General features: G+C 41.2%; 1 protein-coding gene across 1 annotated transcript in view; it reads left to right on the top strand.

The window, feature by feature from the left end:
• The window catches only part of LOC118226108 (fibronectin type III domain-containing protein 3B-like), a 146,132-nt gene that overhangs the window by 112,821 nt on the left and 10,257 nt on the right, over nucleotides 1-23,054 (top strand). The window contains exons 19-25 of the mRNA XM_035415430.1: nucleotides 891-1,063; nucleotides 2,695-2,808; nucleotides 3,326-3,475; nucleotides 4,943-5,238; nucleotides 10,097-10,312; nucleotides 22,566-22,732; nucleotides 22,822-22,949. Coding sequence (XP_035271321.1) covers nucleotides 891-1,063; nucleotides 2,695-2,808; nucleotides 3,326-3,475; nucleotides 4,943-5,238; nucleotides 10,097-10,312; nucleotides 22,566-22,732; nucleotides 22,822-22,949 — 1,244 coding nt within the window. The remainder of the gene's footprint in view (nucleotides 1-890; nucleotides 1,064-2,694; nucleotides 2,809-3,325; nucleotides 3,476-4,942; nucleotides 5,239-10,096; nucleotides 10,313-22,565; nucleotides 22,733-22,821; nucleotides 22,950-23,054) is intronic.

Genomic DNA, 23,054 nt, shown 5'->3' with positions numbered 1-23,054 from the left:
ATAATACAGCTTAATAGGGTAATTCATCCTTTTAAACATTATGTGTCAAATTGAGCAATTAGCAGATTGTTACATTTCAGGAGTTGCAATTGCTGTTGGAAGAATAACCAGCATACACAGGGGTCCCCCAGGATGGAGAATGAAAACTGACCTCAAAAACAATACAGTATTTTCAGACTATAGTCACATTCTGCTCTCTGACACTATATATATTTCTATGAATTTAGGAGTGGACGTAACTGCAGGGTATAGTAGAGGTGTCCCCACCCAGGAGTCTAACCCTTGACATGCTTTATTAAGGGCAATGATACTGGCACTCCTGCAACCTTGCATTTCTCCTGTCTCCATGGTAACTCCATGGAGAACTTTGAAGATTACCCAGCATTCAAGGCTGCAGCCCTCATTCACAACACAGAAAGTGCTCCAAATGTATCTCTGAAAAGGAGGCAGGCTGGGAAGGGACTAGCTTTCAGGACTACACCACAGAAAATAAACATTCCAGCATCTGTGTTTGGAAAATCTGAGGTGCCATTTTATGGTTAAAAGATTTGATAGAGGGTGAGTGGAGAACGCCGGCTCACTCGCCTCTGTTGGAGCTATTCCTGTTTCAACAACATGCTAACAAGCTTAGCCACAGGTCTTATAGAAAAATTAATATATTGAAATATTAATTTGAAAGTAAACATTTTAGTTGGTTATCTAATGTAAACCCTTTGCCAAAGAACCCATGAGCTTGTGTGTATTGGCTAGATTACATTTGCTCGATAACCAAAGATTTTTAAATGCAATTGCATTGCAGTTTGCTTGCCATCTAGTGAAGGATTGGCGGCATGGTAAAGTGTGATTTGATGGAAGGCTGTGATGTCATAGTGCATGCTCCTCCCATTCAGATTGCCCATCCTGCGAAGGGACAAATGAAGTGACACAGTACAGCCTGGAGATGGGTGGTGTGGACATGGAGCTTGCCCAGGTGTACCATGGATCCGACCTCGAGTGCACCGTGGCCAGCCTGCTCCCCGGCACCACCTACAGTTTCCGCCTGCGAGCCGCCAATGACGCCGGGGTGGGTGCCCCGGCAACACCATGGAAACGCTGCAGAGCATTCAGTCTACACCACATCCATTCAGCGTGTGCTCGCATCCAGGACGACTTGCAAAAACAAACTGCAGTTGTCTGCAGACAGTTCGGCATTCCAAATTAGGGTGGTAACTGGACATATTTAGCTCCAAGTTTGGTGCCAAATTTATAAGAAAAAAAGGACATGCTTTCAAAGTAACTTCATTCAGTTAATGAAAGCTGAAGGGGTTGTTCAAAAAAACATAAGAAACAATCTTAAAGCCAGGTTATGAGAGATCAGCACTTACTTTCAAAAATTGCTTTCAAATTTCAGACCTTTTTTTTCAGACCTTGTGCAATTTTCTAAAATCTCAAATCTTGCATAGTATTTCAGTTCTTATATTTTTCAGCCTTCAGACTAAGTTGTTTAGAGGGATCACTTTCTGTTTTGTGGCACCCTAGCCAGGTGCAAGCTCAGTAATATTAGTGCAGTTGTAAGACACACACACACACACACAGACGCACACACACATGCTTGACCCGTACAATGAGGGGGTCTGGTGGCTGTGTTATGCTTTGGGGCACATTTTCTGAGCATAGTTTGGGTCCACTTCCCCCGATTAGAGGGAAGGCTCACTGCAAATCAATACAAAGGTATTCTGAGTGATCACCTTTATCCTATGATGAAACATTTCTATCCTGATGGGAGTGGTCTCTTTTAGGATGACAATGCCCCCATCCACAGGGCACATGAGTATGGTTTGATGAGTATAAAAATAATGTGAATCATATGCTATGGCCTTCGCAGTCACCAAATCTCAACCCAATCAAACACCTATGGGAGATTTTGGACTGATGTGTTAGACAGCGCTCTCCACAAACATCATCAAAACACCAAATGAGGGAATATCTTTTGGAAGAATGGTGTTCCATCCTTCCAGTAGAGTTCCAGAGACTTGTAGAATCGATGCCAAGGTGCATTGAAGCCGTTCTGGCAGCTTGTGATGGCCCAACACCTTACTAATGACACTTTATGTTTGTCTTTCCTTTACTTTGTCACCTGTTTGTGTGAGTGTGTATATATATGTATATATATATATATATACACACACACACAGAATATGTAAAACATCTTTCATATCCTACCAAAGCGATGTATTTTTTTCTCTCTGCAACTTTCTGTTCAGTTATGAAACCAATTACTGAGCTTGTGAGGTCACTGACGAGGATAAAATGCATTGTACCCAGTGCACTCACCCTGGATCACTTCAATTGTTTATCACATACAGTATTAGCTTGAGTTAGAATTAGTGTCAGGAATTCTCAACCTCGACCTGTTTTCGTTTCTGTATGTATTCATTGCTTGAACAGTTTTCTCATTGCTCATTAGCTGTATGTGTCCATTGATATTATGCACAGCTTGTTTGCTGTATATTGTAGTTTATTCTGGCTGACACTTTCTGCTGTGTTTTATAATTCTAAAGACTTTAATGGGTATCTCTGTCTGCGTTATGAAATACTAGTTTAATCGACAGCCGAATCTCAACATGAGATTCTAAGGTAATGTTTTATGTGGGTGTGACATCTATGTGCTTGTGGGTCCGTGGTAATGTGAACATGAGTGATTTCTTTCCCCAGTTTGGACCGTACTCTGAAGCCACAGAGGTGACAACTGCAGCTGGTCCTCCTGGCCAGTGTGGGGCACCAGTACTGAGCTTAACGTCTGATTGCTGCATCCTGGTGAGCTGGGAGGTATGTGCTACATCTGTGTTTATATATAGTGTGTGTTTGGGGGGGGGGGGGGCTGCACTAGGGCAGCATGGACAATGAAGCGTTTATACCACTGTACTGAGGTATTGTGGGTAATGGAGTGTTTATCCTAGTCTTCTACACTGCACTGAGACGTGAGTGTGTGTATATGTGTGTGTGGGTTTGGAAATGTATAAATTGTTAGAGAGCCTCAGGTCTCAGCAGATGCCTTGTTTTCATGCCAATGCTTCTGTATTATTCCTGTAATATTTAGCTGTTGATACATTGATATGTGCTTGTGGGTACAACAGCAGTCCCAGGAGGTGTTCAAATCCATCATCACTCTGCGTCACTGCTTTACTCAATTGATAAAGAGACATGAACACCTCTGACAAGAGCAGGGAAACTCATTTAAACACACTGCTTGTAGTGTGTCCTGTCAACCGGAACATTTTTCTTAAACTGGTTGTTAACTGATGTGCTACCTTGCTCTGAACTGTTGCCCTTCTTTTTGCTCTAGGGCCCAGAGACATCCGGGACCGACATATCGGAGTACCGGCTGGAGTGGGGCCATGACGAGGACTCACTGGAGCCCATCTACTGTGGTACTGAAACCCAGTATGAGATATCGGGTCTGGCACCAGCAATATACTACTGCTGTAGACTACAGGTAAAGGCTTATTCCTGCTGTGCACTACAGGAAACTGGATGACTGTTGTAGACAATAAAACTTCACAATGCCGCTGTAAACCTCAAGAAATCTCGCTGTACCACTGTAAACTATTGGAAATCTGTTTGCACGACTGTTAACTACATTAAATCTCATTGCACCACTGTAAACTACAGTAAATCTCACTGTTCCACTGTAAACTACAGTAAACCTCATGGTACCACTGCAAACTGCAGTAAATCTCACTGTACCCCTGTAATAACTTTGCGCTTGGCCCCAGATTTTTGTAGCTGGTATTTTTATTGGACCATTATCCAGGGTGGCTCTTCCATTTGCATGTAGTGCTTTTTGCAGCTGGATATTTGCTGAAGTAATTCAGGTTTAGTGTGTCTCTCAAAGATATATGCTTAAAAGTTGTTAAAAAATAATATAGATTTTTTTTCATTTTGCAAAGAAAGTTCTTGAGAGTACTGCACAGAACCTGGGTGGGGAAACCCCTAGCCTTAAGGAGTTTCCTCAATCCTGGGTTTGAACAAAAATTGTTAATAGTAATTTTCAAAGCATCACCATGGTCAGTTCGACTCTTTTACAGTTTTTAAGCAGGAAGGAATCCACAAAAAGATTGGAATGCTTATGCACCCATGGGCCTGCACTACCAGGAAAACAACCATCAGGCCACTAGCTACAGTAGCTGCTCTGAAATGGCTGTCTACTTGTGGGATGGGAGCGATGGGTCTGCAGTTACCACAGAGTGGTCTGAAGAACAAATTGTCTGCATTCATCAAAGAACCCCTCCTCCACGTAATCTGATTTAGTAATGAAGTGGTCCCTGCAGACCCGTCCCACTGGTCAACTGCCATTTCAGAGCAGCCAGCCAGTGACACAGTAGTCGTGAAAATATTATTCATTTGCAAATCACAGGGCAATACAAAAGGCCCCTTGTTTGGTTCTCTCTTTTGTTTTTTCCTCACGATTGATCGTTGAGCTCATTGAAAGTCAGCAGTCTCGTAATAGGAGCTACCTCGACCAATCAACCTAGTAACATCACAACCTACTGTAGCTTGTTTCAAGATAGCTGTGCTCTAGTGCTAGTAGCTGCAAAAAAGTGAACTAACGTTTATTATTGCAGCTGTGTCTGCAATAGGCAGCGATGAGTGGGCAGCATGTTTTTAGCTAGTAGTAAAACGGTAAATAAAGGCAATAGATTTTTACAATTCAAACAGGGTCCAGCTGGTACCCGCACCAGACAGCATGCTCGGCCAGTCAGTCTTTATCGCACTTGCATGTGCCACTCGGGCTATTTAGTTTCAGTCTGGGACAAGGCTACCATGGTGAGATCCGCCAAGGGTCATGGGAATATGATCAGTGTTGACTGTATTTATGGAATTCCCCTCTCCTCTTTTCTTATCTTGTGGAAGTGGCTGATGGTCACTTCTTACTTTCCTCTTTCTTCTCCGTTTCTTTAAGGCAGCCAATCAGGCGGGAGCAGGACCCTACAGCGAGGTGGTGGGATGCCAGACCCCTCCCACCGTGCCTGGCCCTGTTCCAGCCTTCTTTCTCATGGAGTCTGACCCCACAGAGGGCCGAAACTTATCCCCCTCCACCTGCCTTGCTCTGAAGTGGGAGGAGGCCTGCGACAATGGGTCAGAGGTCACAAACTACAACATCATGATCTGCAATGAGCAGATCGGCAACGAGCTGATCACCATCGGCCGCCTCAATTGTCATGTGATGGAGGGCCTGGAGCCAGACAGCGAGTACAGGTAGAGATGCTTTGGATCCTTCTCAAGGGATTCTGATAAATCTGTCTGTCTGTTTGTCTGTCTGCCTATTCATTTGTATATCTTTCTAGTTACACTATTTTCTTGTATATTGTTCTGTCTATTTATCTGTATCTGTTTATCTGTTTATCTCTCTGTCTGTCTGTTTGTCTTCCTGTAGAAAAGGCAGGTAGTGCACACACATTTCACATTTTATGAGAGGGAAAAAAGCATAGTGCTGTATATTCCATTCTCTAAAACAAATTTAATCAAACGTGAGTAGTCAGACCAAACCATCTGTAAATCAGCCCACCCCAAGGGGACCAGTGCTCCTGTCTGAGGAAGACTCTCTGGACAAATCAGTAGGTTTAATCAATCACCCCTGAAGGGTGTCATAAGTAAGAGTCGCCCCGATGGCTTCGTCTCACTGCAGGGACTGACTGGACAGCAGGACAGGCAGTGTTCAGACCTTGATCCCAGTACCGGCGGCTTCTTGCTGTTAGGGTTCTTACTTTATATCCAAGCCTCTCCCTGCAGGCTTAATCACTCCCATAAAAGAGTCCTGCTGATTTACTGCCTCTGCAGCACTGCGGGCTCCAATGCTACCCTAAATGAACGACCACCGTCCCATTCAACCACACTCCTATGGTGCAGGAACAAACCCCTCGTAGCGGTTCATCAGGCATTTTAAGTGAGCTAAACCATTCAGTTCCAGTATACTCGTTTTATTGTGAAACAAGGACAATTGCTCCACCACGCCCAACCCCCACTGCCCACAAGGCCAGGAGAGTCTGTTGGTGAAGTAATGGCTTATGACGTAGAAGTTTCAGTGTCCCTGGGCCAATGCAGAGTCAATTTCACCTGCTGCATAGATGAGTTACTGATTTCTGGCTGTGTGCCAGAATTATGGTCATAGTTTCACACTCAAACAGGCTGTATTGTATCATTTCAAAGAGCCGATACTCCTGGCTTTGTGCTGTGGCTGCTGCGACATCAGAAAGTAGTTCCCAACTTATTCAGTAAAAAGTATATTTTTGCATTCATTGCATGAATAAATTAATGCTGAATAGGTTATAATTACATGGCCTTCATTCTCCTGCTAAAGGAGAAAGGAGATTTAGGCCTTAATGTCAGAATATGTGCACACAAAAATGTAATTAATACCAGTTATGGTCAATCTGAGTAACACAGCAAAAGGTTGATGCTGTGGGTTCCTAAGAAGGTTACTTAAGCCCTATTTCTACAATTGTATTAAAGTACATATTGGATCTGCCAAACGTCAAAATGACAAAAAATCATCCAATTCATCCATCCACTCACACCAATGGACAAATCAATCATTTTAAGCCTTGTGAATGTTATTGTGAATTTGATATTTGTATTTTTGTGGGAATTTGAATTAGTCAGAAAGTATTATTTCACATTAAGTGAAATGGGACTCGTTCCACTGTGGTATAAATATAACGTGATGCACATGCCAAGCTCCCTTAGTCATCCATCAACAGGGGCAAGGTCAGAGAACACACAAATCAAATGACAAAATGATGCTAACCATCATAAATCAGGCAAAGGCTATAAAATCTGAAAGCCTGGTAATACCCATCTCCACTATTAAGGCAATAATTAAGAAGTTTGAAACGACTGGATTTGTGCAGGAGTCTCCATGCTGATAGGAGAAGGAAATCTGCCATTTGTCATGGCCGAACGTTTCACCGCATGGTTTTTTACCAAGCAAGCCATCAACCCGGGGAAGGCACGTATCCCATGTTTGAAAAGGCGAGTTCACAGAAACTTAAATGTCCCTCTCAGACAGCTTGTTCATGAAGGGAGTGCAATTCTGAAGCTCTGGTACTAAAATGTGCTTCCTATGGACTTCTAATACTGACAGGTTAAAAATGATATTATATGTGGTATGCTGAGTATTGCTATTTATGGCTTAAGAGAATGCGCCAGTATTTGAAAAGGTGATCTGTTGACACTTTAAAATCTCTAAAGATGCAAAAAAAAATAAAAAATAAAGTCCTGCGGACAAAGTGCTTAGTTGCTCTTTGTTTTTTTTTATTCTCAAACCAGATTTTTTTTAAATAAACATATTTTCTTTCCCAATACCAAGGCATGCCCCAGCATTTATGGGTTTAATGTAAATTATATAATATGTAGAGTAGATTCACTTATATGTTTATCCAATCACACTTTTTTTGTTTTTGGCTGCCTCGCAGAACCACCCATAAGCTCACGCATCAACTAGCTTAATTTCCCACTGAGGCTGCATCAGCCTGCAGATCTGTGGCAATAAACTGAAACAAAATGTCATTTTTCTTGGCTAATGGGCTCTCGGGGTCTGGAGAGCACTGTGGGAACATGCTAATGCCTGTAACTACCTTCTTATGTCTGTGCGGTAATGGGGGAGGGTGGCAATTGATGAAGGAAAATGGACACCACCTCACGGCCTGGTGCTTCTTCCCTTGCTGCAGTATGTAAACAATCTTGTAAAACACCACTGCTCCCTGAACGCTGCCCAGCCCAGAAACAAGACAACCTCAAGGGGAATTGGCTCGAGTGCATCTCTACGTTCACTGGTGATTTAGGGTGATTTGTCTTATGCAGAACGCAACCAGCAATTTGCTGCTGCAGCCAAACTGCTATATTGCATAACATTCATTACCCCTTATCAAGGTTGTATTTTCACCACTCACTCCTAGTCACGTTGGCCGAACGCACATAAAACACGCATCTTCTCTTTGCCTCTTATCCCCTGCAAGCCGCCCCACACCCCCCAAAAAAGATATTCCCCTAGTCTTTTTGGGAGAAAACATTTGGGAGAAGGCATACTGTAACTGGTCCCTGAAGACAGATCCAGAGTAGTCAGAATATTTATCCCGCTTTCAGATAAACCAATGCAGGGGAAGTGTCCAGGGGCCCAGTGCTTTTTCTCAGTGGGGAAATGGCAGTAAGCCTACTTGCCCTCAGGGAGGTGGCAGAATGCCATTAAATCTCAGCACCAGGTGTGAACGTGGGGGCTGGGGGTGTTGTGGGAATTGTTCCTTTCTTTGCACAGATGGCTTCAACATAGGGCCTTTTAAACACAATTAAACACAAGGATTTCAATCAGTGAGCTCTTTCCCAAATCCCCTTAATAACCCTGATGAAGAAAAAAAGCCAGTGTAACTTCTCTACAATATGCATGTTAACACTCATCTTTATATTATGGATACTTGTCTGTCAACAGAGTGTTACAGTGATGACATCTTTTTGTCAGCCAACTCAGAGGTTTCTTCCGCCATGGGTTCTCTTGGCAGATGCTTTTTTTCCATAGGGACTTCGTTTTCTGTAGATGGTCTGTGGTTAACGTAAGCCTTTAACGAGTTTCACGTTTTGTTTTACGAGACAAATTAGACGCGTTAATATCTGAACTGTGAATTTTGAGGCTGTTGTGAGCTTTTAAAATGTAACTTGCTAAGAAGTTGCTATATTGAAACTACCATGGTTGTCATGTGCAGGTGGGCTAGTATGAAAACTTGGGTTGTGAAATTCATGATTGAGATATTAATTAATGTAATTTATCCTGTAGAGCATTAAACTAACACTTTATTGGTAAATGGACTGTATTTATATAGCGCTTTTATCCAAGGCGCTTTACAATTGATGCCTCTCATCCACACACATCATCGGTGAAAGGCTGCCATGAAAGGTACCAATCAGCTCATTGGGAGCAATTAGGGGTTAGGTGTCTTGCTCAGGGACGCTTCGACACGCCCAGGGCGGGGGATCGAACCGGCAACCCTCCGACTGCCAGACAACCGCTCTTACCTCCTGAGCTATATCTGAATACCCCTTGGTATTCAGTGACACATTCACAATCTCTTACATCTGACTGTTCTTCAGATGGGATTGAATGAGGTTTTTATTTTCTGATATTCTAGAGTAGGGTTCCTCTCTGCCACAGTGTCCCTGTCTGCCACTCATCTTTTATCTTATTTCATGCCTATTTTTCTTTTCTTTTATTTTCTTTGTGAGGTCAGTGAGAACACCTTTGACCGTGTTTATTCCTGATGAAATTGAGAGAATTGTATGGTAATGTTGTGTACTATATGTGTTTGTCAGCTAAAAAGTAATGTGGGATCTGTATTCACTTTCAGAAACTAAACAAATTAATTACAAACTGTAATGTGAAAAGTAAATAATGCATATATGTAAATTTCAGCAAATCTGAAAGCTACTGACCAAAGAAAGCTTTAGGTGCCCAATACATCGATCATGATCGGAGATCGCAGAGACCATGCTGGTAGATCACTTGTCAATTTAAAAAATGCGTCAGTTAAATTCTTCCCGTTTTCATGCCGGCTTTGGCTACGGCTTCTGCCTGAATGCCAGGTACACTTGATTGACATGAAATGTGACCAATCTGCTGCTGCTTTTGAAAACTTTGTTACTTTTAGCATAACCATTCATGATATAGACACGATTGTGCACTCAAAATTTTGTGGTATGGTCTCGTAAATGTCCAATACTATGTGACCAGAATGTAATAACTTTGCCACAGTGTTTTAAATGGGGCAGAGCAGTCGCGGTGGTGACACGATATATCAGGTCTGTTTTAGGCATGGAATTGTGCTGTCAATATCCGACAGATAGCCTGGTAAAGTAAATAATTTTACGTGATTGTAACAAGCTTTGTCGATGCATTTTATATGGTGTAGGGCAATTTTTCAGATGGATAATGGTGCTTTAAATCTAAAGCTAGGATTTTTCTATGCCCAGAGATGGTACTGGTCTAATAATTTTATCGTTATGTCAGTACAGGTACAATTCTACTTGATTTTGGAAATCATAGCCTGCTTTTGGTCTTTGTGACTTTCAGCCTTCGGATCCAGGCCACCAATGAGTTTGGCACCGGACCGTTCTCCCAGCCCCTGCTGGTCCGGACCTGGCCACTGCCCCCTGCACCCCCCCACCTGGACTGCGCTGCCTCAGGACCCCAGAGCTTGAAACTCAAGTGGGCCGACAGCAACAGTGCCAAGCTGACACATAGCAATGATGTGGCCTACGTCCTACAGATGGAGGACAGGAACCAGAGGTGAGACCAGGACTGCCAATACTAAACTGCATTAAACTATACTCCACAGCCTGGCTTCTTTTCTCTGCATTAAACTATGCAGTTTATTCAGTTCAGTTCAACAGAAACATTTTATATCCGCTTACATAAACATTGAAGTTATTTAAACATATGTTGGTGAGCAGTCAGCTGTTATATGTATAATAAAAAAAGAGAAAATAAATCTGCTCAATGACCAGATCTTAAAAGTGGTCTGTTTGGTGGTCAGTATTGGTGCTCAGAAAAGTGGTTTGTATTGGTGCTCAGAAAACAAAAAAATATGAACTTGAAAACAACAGCAAAAGTCAAATTGAATAACATTCTACATGAAGTTCAGAAATTCAATTCTCTTTGCTTAGTTACTGAATAAGCTTTGAAAGTAAATACTTATAGGCCCTTAAAGTCTGTTCAAATCAAGACCATACCTGTTTGAAGAAAACATAATATCTGTGAAAGCGACATGGAACCTGTATTAAATCATGTATATTGATGCACAGTTAGAGGGTTGCTGGAACTCCATTAAATGCTGTGCCTGGTAACATCCCTTAGTTGAGTCAATATTCATGATGTAACACAGGTTACATATCACTTTAATACTCCACGCTGAGGCTACTACTGCTCTTCACTGTTCTATTCAACATGTGCACATTACTGCACTAAACTATACTTAAGTATAGTCCATGCCAAGGCTACTTTATGGCACTAAACTATGCTCCACAACAGCAATACTTTACTACACGCTACCATACTCTAGTTGGGGGTTACGGTCTAACCTGGCTGTGTACCCTCTATAGCACCTCTCTTTGCCGTGTACAGAGATAGTTGCCAGTCTTCTTACAGCAACTTTCTAAATCATTGAGTCTAGTTTATGTAAATGCTGTTGTTGTAATGGCCCAGTAATTTTTCCTGGTAAATGTTTTTAGTGAGCTGAGGCAGAGTGTTCTTTGTGAGGGTGGCTGCTTTAGATGGCTTGTTGGGGCTGTCTGATGGCCGGTGAAAAAGAACCAGCTCTAATGACTCTGTACCGTCTCTCGGCGCAGTCTGGAATTAAACTCAGGGAAAGGTCATCTCGACCGCTTTTTAATGACTGCAGAGACAGAGGTGGCACTCAATCTTTGCAGTTAAGTGAATGCCTGGCTGTCTGCTTGCACTGCTTGAGTGTTCAGTGCTCAGAGCTTAATTAATGACATCAAATTGGCCATCCTGAACTCCTGAAAAAGTACAGGCCACATACATGTGCAAATCAACCTGCCCTCCATCAACCAACCAATAGCCACTCTTCATGTTTTATTTCCCCCAAAGTGGCACACATAACATCAATGCATTAACTTTGTCTGATGTGGACCAGTATAGCTTCTGTTCTCTACTGTAGGATTTATCAGCATATCAGTTGAGCTGCATGTGTGTGTTGGTGGTGGCTGCTAGGGTTGAAATCTGAGAGGCTGGGTTTTGGAAGGGGAGTCCCCCTACCAAATTAGATTGATTAGATACATAGATTTCTTGCAAAAGGGCATAAAGAACTTATACATTCTGTTTGGTGTTTCCCTGATTTGCAGTAAGGAACATTCTAGCTTGAGTGTGCTGTACTCTTCGCAGAAATTCTGTTCGGTGTTTCCCTGATTTGCAGTATTTAACGTTCTAGCTTGAGTCTGCTCAACTCTTTGCAGAAATAAACCTCAAATATCTCATGGTGTCTGCCTGGTTCTTGGGTATGGGGAATACTGCTCTACCTAATACTACACTTGTAAATCTGTAGCATTACAATTCTAGCTATCGCAGTTATATTTATTTTCTTTTCTTATACTTATGCTTGATGTTTTTTATTTGGCGCCCAACATGGGGGTCAGTATACCCAATACCTAATTTAAAATATTTACCATTTCTAGCTGCTTTCATTCGCGCTCCTTCACTGCTCATTTGGTAGAGTGAACATAGCCACGGGTCTTGTCCTAAACACGTGGTGTCACCAGCCTACTTCTCTTCAGGCAGCAACCCACAATCAAGCTTACATTAAGTTGAGTCAGAGGAAGACATCTCATTATGTAGCTTTGGCGCCCAATCAACCAGTGAGGGTTGGTAGAGAGCAATGAAACGTGGACCGCTCACTGGCTGAACCCTCCAGTACCCTGAGCAATTGACGTTACCCAGCTGCAGTGCCCAATGGCATCATCCGGATTCAGTCTGAGACATTGTGGTGCCTTGAACTAATGAACCACTCATGAGCACTGGATGATGACAGTGTTAAGAGACATAACATGGTCTTGGGCTCAACTCAACCTGGTTTTCACGGGGTACTTGTCCTGCAGAGTGAGGGAAGAACAAATGGACCAAACTTACCTCTTTAGCAAATAGCTAACATTTGTTTGCTCAACATAATTATTCATTATTTCTCAAAAAAAACAAAAAAAAACAAGGCTAACTGAAAGGTGTTTAGGTGTTTCATACAAAACATATTTTGAATTCCTCAAATGAATTCTATAAGCACACTACAGGTCTGCTAGTCTCTGTGAAATACTACTAATGCCTCAGAAAGAGATGCAGAATGAAGGAGATGTGGTAATATGGTGGGAGAGAGAGAATGTGAGAGCCAATTTGATCTATATGCGTGATTAACTCCCTGGTGTGCTGGTGCGTGGAGGTTGTCAATGATGCATGACGTTATTACCTCCCCACTGGTTCTGTTTTTTCAGGCCTTGTAATAGTGAGGCATTGAAATGTCATTGTATAGGGCAGTTGGTTTCTGTGTTTATGTTACCTGGAATCATATAAAATCCCCGATGTGTTAGGGTGATTCCCTTTCACAGCTGACTGTGATCAGCTGTGCCGTTTACACAGTGCCAATTCAAAGCAGTTAATTAATGTTAATTCATGCTTTCATTCCATTTCCTCATGCTGAAGTTGCAAATCGGTCTAGCGAAGATAATTATAGTATATCTGATTCAAACTAATGCTGAGAGGGAGGGGAAGACTGGAAAATGGAGAATTGGAGAAATGGTATGAAGGAAAGATGAATGAAAGAGTGAGAAATGGTCAGGTTCTGAGGTACACCTGACTCAATAGTAACATTTTTACATGGCATAAATGCCTTCAGGTAGTTTAACATTAAGTTTATATTTCAACATGGATTTGGCTTTTAACAAAAATCCAACAAACATTTGTGCGCAAATGTCTGGTATTTCCATTACTTTCTTCTCCATATTCATAGCTGTAATTAGTTCTAGTTTTTTCTTTATTTACTTTAATTTTGCAGTCTTAATAATTATTAATAATTGCGAACCAGAGAGAGGAGCATCTCCGATTGAGGCCTCACCCCCAAGTCACCAGCTGTAAAACTCCCCAATCCTGCAGTGAAGGTGGAGGTGTTACTAGGATCTGTGATTCCTCTTTAAATAGTTCAGCTAGGGTCGGGAGTGTGTTTTCATCTTTTGGGGTTGTGGTCATAGATTTTATGCAATTTCCTTGGGGACAGTTTTCTGATGACACCTTCATGTGAGTAACCATACAGACCTCCAGGTCCCAATATAACATTGTGATTGTACAACACCCCCTGGTTCCCTCATGAATGATTTTGGAAATTTCCCATCTGATCTGGCAATTTCCCCTGGCAATGTTGTGATCCTTTCAATATTACAGTATTGACTCTGACTCTTTATGCAAAGCCTTTCTTACTGTTACTGATTCTGTCAGTTTTTGTTTAAAACGTGTCAGAACCAAATCACATTCATAATCATTTCATATGTTTTATCTCATGGGGCTAGAATTATTGATCAAAACATTCACCCTCATAACCCTGTTATCAAACCATTTTCTTGCAACATTTGAGAATTTAAAAGGCCCTACATTCTGAACGAACATGAACCTTCAGCTGGTGCTTTATGCCTGACACAGCTGCTCAGCTTGTGCCCATTTTAGAGGCTCTTAAGAGCTGTACCTCACGCTGAATGAGCGTGGAGACCCACTCTCTTCTCCGAAGCACCGTTCCTTATCACATTGTAGCTCATACATCGGGCTCACAGAGATGAGGTGGAGGAAGACACTTAATGTGCAGCTCAGCAGAGGGACTTGCAGACACCCGATCAGCCATTGGAGGTCGCTAGAAAACAATGAGATGCGGATCCTTGCTGAATGAACCCTCCCTAACCCTGAGTGATGTAACCGCCAATTATGTGTCACCTGGCAGGGCTACCGGCCTCAGTCAGAACTGGCAAGGTTAGGATTTGATCCCGGACCACGGATCCCATCCAAGTACTTAAACAAAAATGATACTGTAATTTGATGAGGCATACTGCAACCCCAGGGACAGGAATTCTTTGATCCCCTTGATTGGTTCGCTTTAAGTTTGATCTAATAGGCACTAAATCATCAACCAGCCTTCTTGGTTCCATACCAACAAAGCTGGTGAAGGAGCTTCTCTCAGTTCTTGTGGAGGTTTTCCTGTCAGTTATAAAAGGATACACTCTGGATCAGTATCTATCTCATTACAGCTTTCAGTAATTAAGCCAAAGCTGAAAAAACATCCCAGCACCATGACAAACTACAGATTCTAAAGTTGTGCCCCCTAACTTGGCTTGATATTACATGGAACATTAGATGAACTGCAGTAGTAAATGGGCCATTATTACTTTAGAAATAGTTTCCTTAGGTAATGGGGTCAGATACATCTCACCCACTCTCTACATTTGTACATGTAAAACACCTTGACAGTTAAAAAGTGTCTTCTTTCTTTTTGATCTTTTTTTGCCTCTTAAATATGGGCTTCCTGTTGGATTTATGCTATACAGTAATGTTAGTTGTGTTGTACAAGTACTGACATATGTGTCTTTGTCTGTTGGTGTGTCCTTTAACCCCTTTGTCCAAGCCGCCTTGTGGCTGGGATGCCAGCGTACTGAGATTGCTCAGCCCAGACATTCAGTGCTCCTGCAGCCAAAATATGAGCGGAAAAAACAAACTGTGTTCTGGCGTTAGTAATATATGCTACACGACAACTAAGTCAAATACTGAGTTTTTAAGTTCCACCATTATCATGTAGTTCATCCACTTAACAAGTACCCATGCCCAGTCTCATTAACTAGCATGACACCCTGGACAATAGCATCTATCTGGGAGTTCACAAAAATGTTCTTTCGCCACCAAACATTTGCGTGAAATTATATAATTCTGCTAACAATATCTGTGACTATATATAATAAATATACAATAAATTTTAGATTTTTGCATTTTATATATAAATATAAAACCATTATGAAATCATTGGTTTCACAGATACAAATGTACCTTTCATGATTCAGTGGTCATTTATTGTCTTAAACACTCTGTTTGAGAAATAAACACGAAAATGGAAAGTGGGGGTAGGCATTTACATCAGTCACGCGCAAAACCCCAACTGCTTTGTACACTGTATTTACACTTCATTCTGGTTTGATTGAGGACAGTATAAGCTTTCCAGCGGTGTATGGGATGTTTCATTTGATTTTTATAACAATATTCAGAGCCCCACGCAGCATAAATTATTGCTTCAGCACAGTGTTGCACAGTCAACCGGAACATTACACAGTAATATACAAGCACTCTTTGAGTGTAGTTGTATTTTTCCTCTTTGGTTTTTGGAAGATTTTGCTCAATTGGAAAGCCTACTGCGAACCAGGCCTAATCGCCCAATCAGTGCCTGACCTTCACTAATGCTGTTCTGGCTGAAGGGAAGCAAATCCCTGCAGCAGTGATCCAACATCTAGTATAAAGCCTCAGGAGAGTGGAGGTTGTTATAGCAGCAAACGGTGGACCAACTCCATATTAATGCCCATATTTTTGGATGAGATGTTGGTTGTCAGGTGTCCATGTACTTTTGGCCATGTAGTGTATGAATAATAGTCAACTGTTCCCATTAATTGAAATACTATCAGTGCTGTGTCTTTGATTATGGTTTATTTGTTTTTTGTTTTACCTTCATGTTCTTAACCTGTTTGTTTTTTCTATCTGCTTTGACCCTTTTTGAAGTAGTTTTTTGAGACCTTGTTGTAAACCACACTTGCAACTTGAATGTAGAAGGCAACAGTTAGCTAGACTGAAAGAGAGGATACCGGTGTCCTTTTTCCTCAGAGACTAAATAATTGACACATGTTTCTGCCACATGTTGCAAACTCTTCTGCACAGAAGGGGAGGTCACAGTTTCAGTGGTTTCTGCTGCTGGGTGGCTGTAAAGCCTCCTTCCTGTCCCTGAGCAGAGGGGTCTCACAGTCGCACTCAAAAATGGCTACAAAGCTTCAAAAAATGTAATTATTTATTTTTTTATTTGCTTTCTTCAATGCAGGATCATACAGAATGGTTCCCACAGAGAAAGCCCTAGAGAGAACATTACCAGTGCACTGTATCTGCCAGGAGCATTGGCATTTAACACTACTCAAAGCTGCAATGCAGTGATTCCAGTATAAAGCCAGAGCCTGGAAAACTTGATATTACCAAACCCAACCCCCCAAAAAATGTTTGTTTATATTTATTTTTTAAGGGGTGCAAAACTTTCTATAAGCTTTTTATTGTAGTTTATAACTTTATAACTAATAATTGCATTTGCTGGATATAATAGCTTATGTCTCATGGTCTCAAAGGCCCTTACAGTGAAGGGGTGGTATCTCACCTCAACCTCCACTGTGTTGTACCCACCTGGGTGATGTGTGGCAGCCATGTTCTGCTCGAATGCTCAAAGGCCAGAGAAAAAATGGCTAATTTTACACTAACTTCACCTTTCCCCAAGTTTTATTATGTCTGTAATTAGGCAAATGTATTAGCAAGTATGGCTTACATTTGTGAAAGGGAACGTGAACTGGAATTTATTTTCAGGCATTTATTATAAATACTTCAGCCTGAGACTATTTCAGCCTGGATTTTGTCATGTTCCATAATTGACAAAGTTGCAGCTGTAATTTCACTTTGTATGGATGTGAATGCCTCATTATCATTTTACATGAGTGCCGGTAAACTCTTTACTTGAGTTCCAATATAATCATTTTAATGAATATTAATGTTGTAAATGGACCTAAATTGTATAGCCTTGTATATGAACTTCATCGTCCGGTCTTATGATTGAACATGTTTTTGTTTTCATTGCAATTTAGTAATTCTGACTAAAGTTTCTCACAGTAACAAAAATGCAAGCTAAGGTTTATTGAACTGATGTACAGTTTGTGAACTCACAAAACCATGAATCCATGGTTCTGCGCCAGGTTGCTCAACCAACTTCTTCTTGGTACAGTGGTTGTCATATTCAGTGAACACTTGAGTGAGGGGAGAATTAATTGTGATTGGGGTTGCTATCAAAATTCTTTTAATTTGAAAGACGGCCTACCAGCTTTACAGTAGTGGGTATCAGACCATTATGGGGTTTGTGTTTTAAAGCAATAAAATGCAGTTAATACCTTGCAATCCCAATGGCCATGTTAAATAGATACAGTAACATTAGTCTTAAAATATTGCTTTGATTTATCATTGGCAGTCTTTGTACATAAGCTAGGAAAAGTCGATGCATTATTTGTATTGAGCTGAATGTGTTTTCAGGAGCAGGACGTGAAAATTTGTGTTTTTATGGATATAAATTTAAAAATCAATCAAACATTCCAGTGTGGAGTAAATAACCTGAAAGCAAGTTCATACCTGAAAAGATTGACCCTCTGTATGATGTTTCCATCATGACTTTTGCCCCTGCTTGGATATACAATATATATTTCAATAACCATACAGTCTCACATTCTTCAAACTCAGTTCCACAGCTACCGAACATAGTTTACACCTTCCTTCTAGCTGAAATATTTGCTTAGCTATTATATCGTGTACTGAGCTGCGTGCATATCGCCATTTTCACAGAGCACACAAGTGTCAGGTTTGCGCACGTCCTATCAATTGTTTATTGAAGCTTTGTTTATCAGGGAATATTTGCATAAGGGATACTACAGTAGTGATAAGGTGCACTAAGTTTCTGTAAATAGTTCATGATTTGATTAGTTTTTTTTTGTAAGTAGTTAATTTAATTTTCCTCTTTTACCTCTTTTCCACCAACGTGAACCTAGTTCTGGTTCTGGGCTGGTGCTAGTGCCGGTTCGCAGTTGGTTCAACTTGCGAACCTTCTAAGAACCGGTTTGCTTTTCCACGGGCTAGAGAGCCACGTCATTACGTCATTGTATACGTCTGTATACGTCTCCAATTTCCCAGCAACATCGTTACCTATGAAAATGTATGTCCTGTAAAAATACAGATAATAAACTGTCTAAATGTAAAAAACCAACTTCATACATATACATTTAGTTATATTATTAAAGCCTTATTTACTATATCAACTTTAAGACAAGCAACACGCTCGGAATTCTCATCATGACCCATTAAATCCAATGGCGCAGAGGTTGCTTCATAATTTCAAACTAGGAGGACAATCAAAAAATGTATTTCCGGAAATTTACATATGTATTGTGATTAAAATATCAGTTTAGTGTTAAATTAACATATTGTGAACAGCGATTGTACATATATGGAATATTAATGTGATATATTGCTATTTTTGTGGCCTTTTAGCTTGTACTTTCCTAAAATTCCATCAATTATCAGGTCGGGACTCCGACGGCCGATAGATTTCATTGAACGTTCGATTGTTTACATTTATGGGGTTCTGAACCAGTGACATCATAATAGCTATTACTAGTTGATTTTATGCACCCATTTATGGCAGTTGGTTCTCTCAGAATTCTGACTGTTAGCCAGGTCAATATTTTTGCTGGACACTTGATACGTCCTGTCTTATAACTTCAAAGTCCCAGGTCATTAGTGAATGGTTTAAATGGATTTTGAACATAGATGCTTCATGCTACAAGCATGTTAACGGCGATGAGTGTGCTGTGAAGTTTAGGTAGCAAACAACTAGGCTGAATCCTTCTGACATAATGTACATAGCAACTATACGCTCATATCGCCTAGTTTCACTCACTGTGACCAAGCAGAATCGATAACGATTCAGAAAATATATAACTTTTAAAGATTTAATTCAATCTTCTACTGGGACTTTTGCCATTTATTGAGGGTGTGACAGAAAATTTTGGTGCTGCTGACTATAATCGAATGTTTTTCACATTTACCGTTCGATTGAGCAAGTACCATTAAAAGTACATTTTTATGGGCTAGCGCTGTCAGATTGCGTTACTTATTTCACATTAACATTGTACGCCGTTCAGTAAAGGCTAACAGCACAGTACCACTTAATTCTTGTCACTTCTATCACCACTGTAATTAACTAAAATAGGGGACAAACTACTTTTTCTGTGAGAAATGTATTGTCGAGCTCACGCGCATACACTGCTGGCAACATTCTAAACCTCCAATTTGCCCTAACGGCTATTTTGCGTCCTGCGACTTGGGTTACAACAGCATATGTACGGATTCCTAGACGTGCTGATAGCGACCACCCTTTCTCATATTAACCTCAAATACACAAGACAGGACACTTAAACGGTATGCTAGCAAATTTATGTCAAGTTCCATTCATTTATATGGGGTGATCGATACACATCCCCTTAGCAACCAAAAGCTAGTGCTGGACCACCTCTGACTTAATTGCTGGCACAGAAAAAAATCACGAAAGTACTGAAAAAATAACCACTGGCAGATAACAAAGACATTTTTTACTACATAACTAGGTACAGGTTGGTACCAATATTTCGCCTATTTCATATATAGTTGCAAATCAGTTTACGTTTTCCTGTCTGTCGAACGAAGGTGGTCTCACTCTACCTGGCGGTCAGAAAGTTTTAGTTTGTCTTGGTTGGCCACGATAATCCTGCCCCCAGTCCCTGACGTAAGCGGTTCTTGGTTCTAGACCAGCCTAGTGTTGGTGCCGCTTTGGAACCAGTTTTCCTGACCAAGAGCCGGTTCTTTTGCGGTTGAAAAGCGAAGAACTAGTTCGCGATTAGGCACCGGCTCTGAACCGGCCCTCGAAATGCCTTGGTGGAAAAGGGGCATTTGTGGGTTGTCACCTTATGGTAAGGAGGCTTATGTACCGCAGTGACTATGAGCTATGTCAGTAGGAGGAATCTCTTGGCAGGTTTTTACTGAGCAGGTCTAAGGTGAGAGGTCAGTAGAGTCAAAGCTACTGAGTTATTGTAGTACCTGCGTACCTGTTCACATGCTTGCGTGTGTATGTGTGCCTATGTGTGAATCTAAAAGACAAGTTACTGTTGATGACAAACATGAATTCCCTAACTTCCCTTTGAAATTCCTTATTAAGGTTTGATAACTAATAAAAGGGGTGCTGAGAGTTTCTGCCTCATTTCATGCAGCCACTGTTTGCATATGTAAATTAGAGGGCTCCTTACAGCAGCCTTTTCTCCTGACAGTTGAGTACAAGATTTAGGTCAGAGGGCACATCAAGATAAAACCAAGTTGTTTGATTGTTTTCAAGTGAATATAGTGTGTGTGATAAGCATTACGAATATGTTTTGTATGCATGAGTTCTCCTCAAGGACAACTTTTGACTGAAATATAGGGCTTCGCCAAAAAAGAGAATGGGTAAATAAAGAATATTTGTTTTGTGGGGTTCCAGAGCTTACCACCCTCAAGAGAACTAGCTGCTGAAAGTGGAATATGGCTGGAGAAAAACAGATACTCACAACATTACCAATATGAAGAGGTTTGCTGCCATTTGGAGAGGTTTTGGGGTGACTTTAGCCAACCTTTGGAAAAACTCATGGCACATTTTAATGATTTGTCCAGTCCACTCCAGACTTTATTCTGGTCTTGTAGACATCCTGGGGTACACTACAAAATAAGGAAAATTTGAAATTATTTTTGGATTTCTTTGTTGTTTTCTAGAATATATTCCCTATATGTTTACTGAATGAGGATCACAGGATTTGGTCATTTTGGTACACGAGTGCTCTTTATCTCAAGCTTTGAACAATGTGTGTACTATTTTGGGGACAATGGAGAAATTCTTACAAAAAGCCCAACATTGTAAAAACGAAAAAGAACTCTTTTAGAAAAACGAAAAAGAACATTTTAAGGCAATTTATTTCACACGATTGTTGAGTTTTGATCTTAACTTGATTAATTGATTAAGTCATTATGCCAACTAAAATTCATAGTTGTTTTGTTCACAAAACTTAAATTTCATACCTATCCCCTCAGCTGAGCCACACCCACACCTCCCGACAGTATAACTTGAACTCAAAATTTAAAAAGTTAAGCTCAAAACAAACAAGACCAGGTCAAAACCTAGTATATGGCTAAACCGGCCGACCAGTGGTGTAACTTCATAACTCGGCCGACCAATGGTGTAAGTTCATCACTCAGTCACAGACATTCGCGTTTGTAGGGCTGGCCCCGCTGTTGCGGGCCAGCCAAAAAAATTAGTGAAGCAAGTTGCTTTGAAATATTGAGCATTCTGAACTTTTTTTTTTACAGCGTAGGTTTTAAGGTACTGTAACTCCAGTGCAGCTTGTACAGTAACTTTATGTCTCTTGAGGTTTTACATATGAGCAGTTTAATAGTGTTTATGCACAATTATAATCATTGCTGGTTCTCCTTCTCAGTTCTCAAATAGAACAAGCTCTTTACTCCCAGGGGGTCCCAACTAGGTTGTATTGTTGGTATGGGAAGCCATGCCACAGTTTCCTTGAGGGTGGGCCGCATGGCCATTGGAGGTATTTTTAACAAAAAGTAAGGATAAACATTTTTAAACAAATAATTGAGTCATTTACACAAGTACAGCCTGGAGGCATACCATCTCTGTAGAAGCTGCTTTGAGCTAGCTTAAGAGTGTTTTCCTGCTTTGTAACACAAACCTCCAAATGCCCCGATATGTGCCACTGTTAAGCTGGCTGGTCATCAGAAACTTTTGCAAGTACAGTGCCTAAAATATCATTGTTACATAAAAAAACTTGTGGCAATCAAAAACATGCACAAAAACTGAAATAAGTTCCAGAAAGTAAACTATCACTTTAACCACCATAAATATGATTATCTACCAGTATTATCAATTTACCTGCCAGAAAGTGTTTCTGACCATTCTTTTTATTTTCTTTTTGTAATGTATGTTTTCCCTGTTTTTGTTTGGCTGCAAGGCCACTGAGCATGTATGCTATTATGTTGAACTGCTGCATCCTCTGATAAGAATGAGAAGACGGTCGCTATTCTTTGGTAATTTGAGTACCTCAGCTGCTCCTGTGTAACACCACGCATCCATCCCCCCCTCCTGTCCTTTAAGGTTTGTCACAATCTACCGGGGGCGAAGCCACACCTACAAGGTGCAGAGGCTTACAGAGTCCAGCAGCTACAGCTTCAGGGTACAAGCAGTGAGCGAGGCTGGAGAGGGGCCCTTCTCCGACCCCTACACCTTCAGCACCACCAAGTCTGTGCCCCCTGCACTGAAAGGTACCAGTCCTTCATTAGTATTAGTATTTTCTGCTCCACGTCAGTGTGACCATAATGTTCACATCTTCTCTCCCTCTGCTCTCCCCCAGCCCCCAGAGTGGTCCAGCTGGAGGGAAACATGTGTGAGGTCACATGGGAGACTGTACCACCAATGAGAGGAGACCCGGTCAGCTACGTCCTCCAGGTCCTGGTCGGGCGGGAGTCGGAATATAAGCAGGTGAGTGAAATAAGCAAGCAAACTCTGAGTAGAATTACTTTCAGAGGTCGGGCTGTTGTCTTCCACATAACTATTTTTTACTCTATTCCTCCCTATAGCAAACAA

This window comes from Anguilla anguilla, chromosome 4, assembly GCF_013347855.1.
Source record: "Anguilla anguilla isolate fAngAng1 chromosome 4, fAngAng1.pri, whole genome shotgun sequence".
Taxonomy (NCBI): domain Eukaryota; kingdom Metazoa; phylum Chordata; class Actinopteri; order Anguilliformes; family Anguillidae; genus Anguilla; species Anguilla anguilla.
This window is presented reverse-complemented; position numbering and strand designations above follow the sequence as displayed.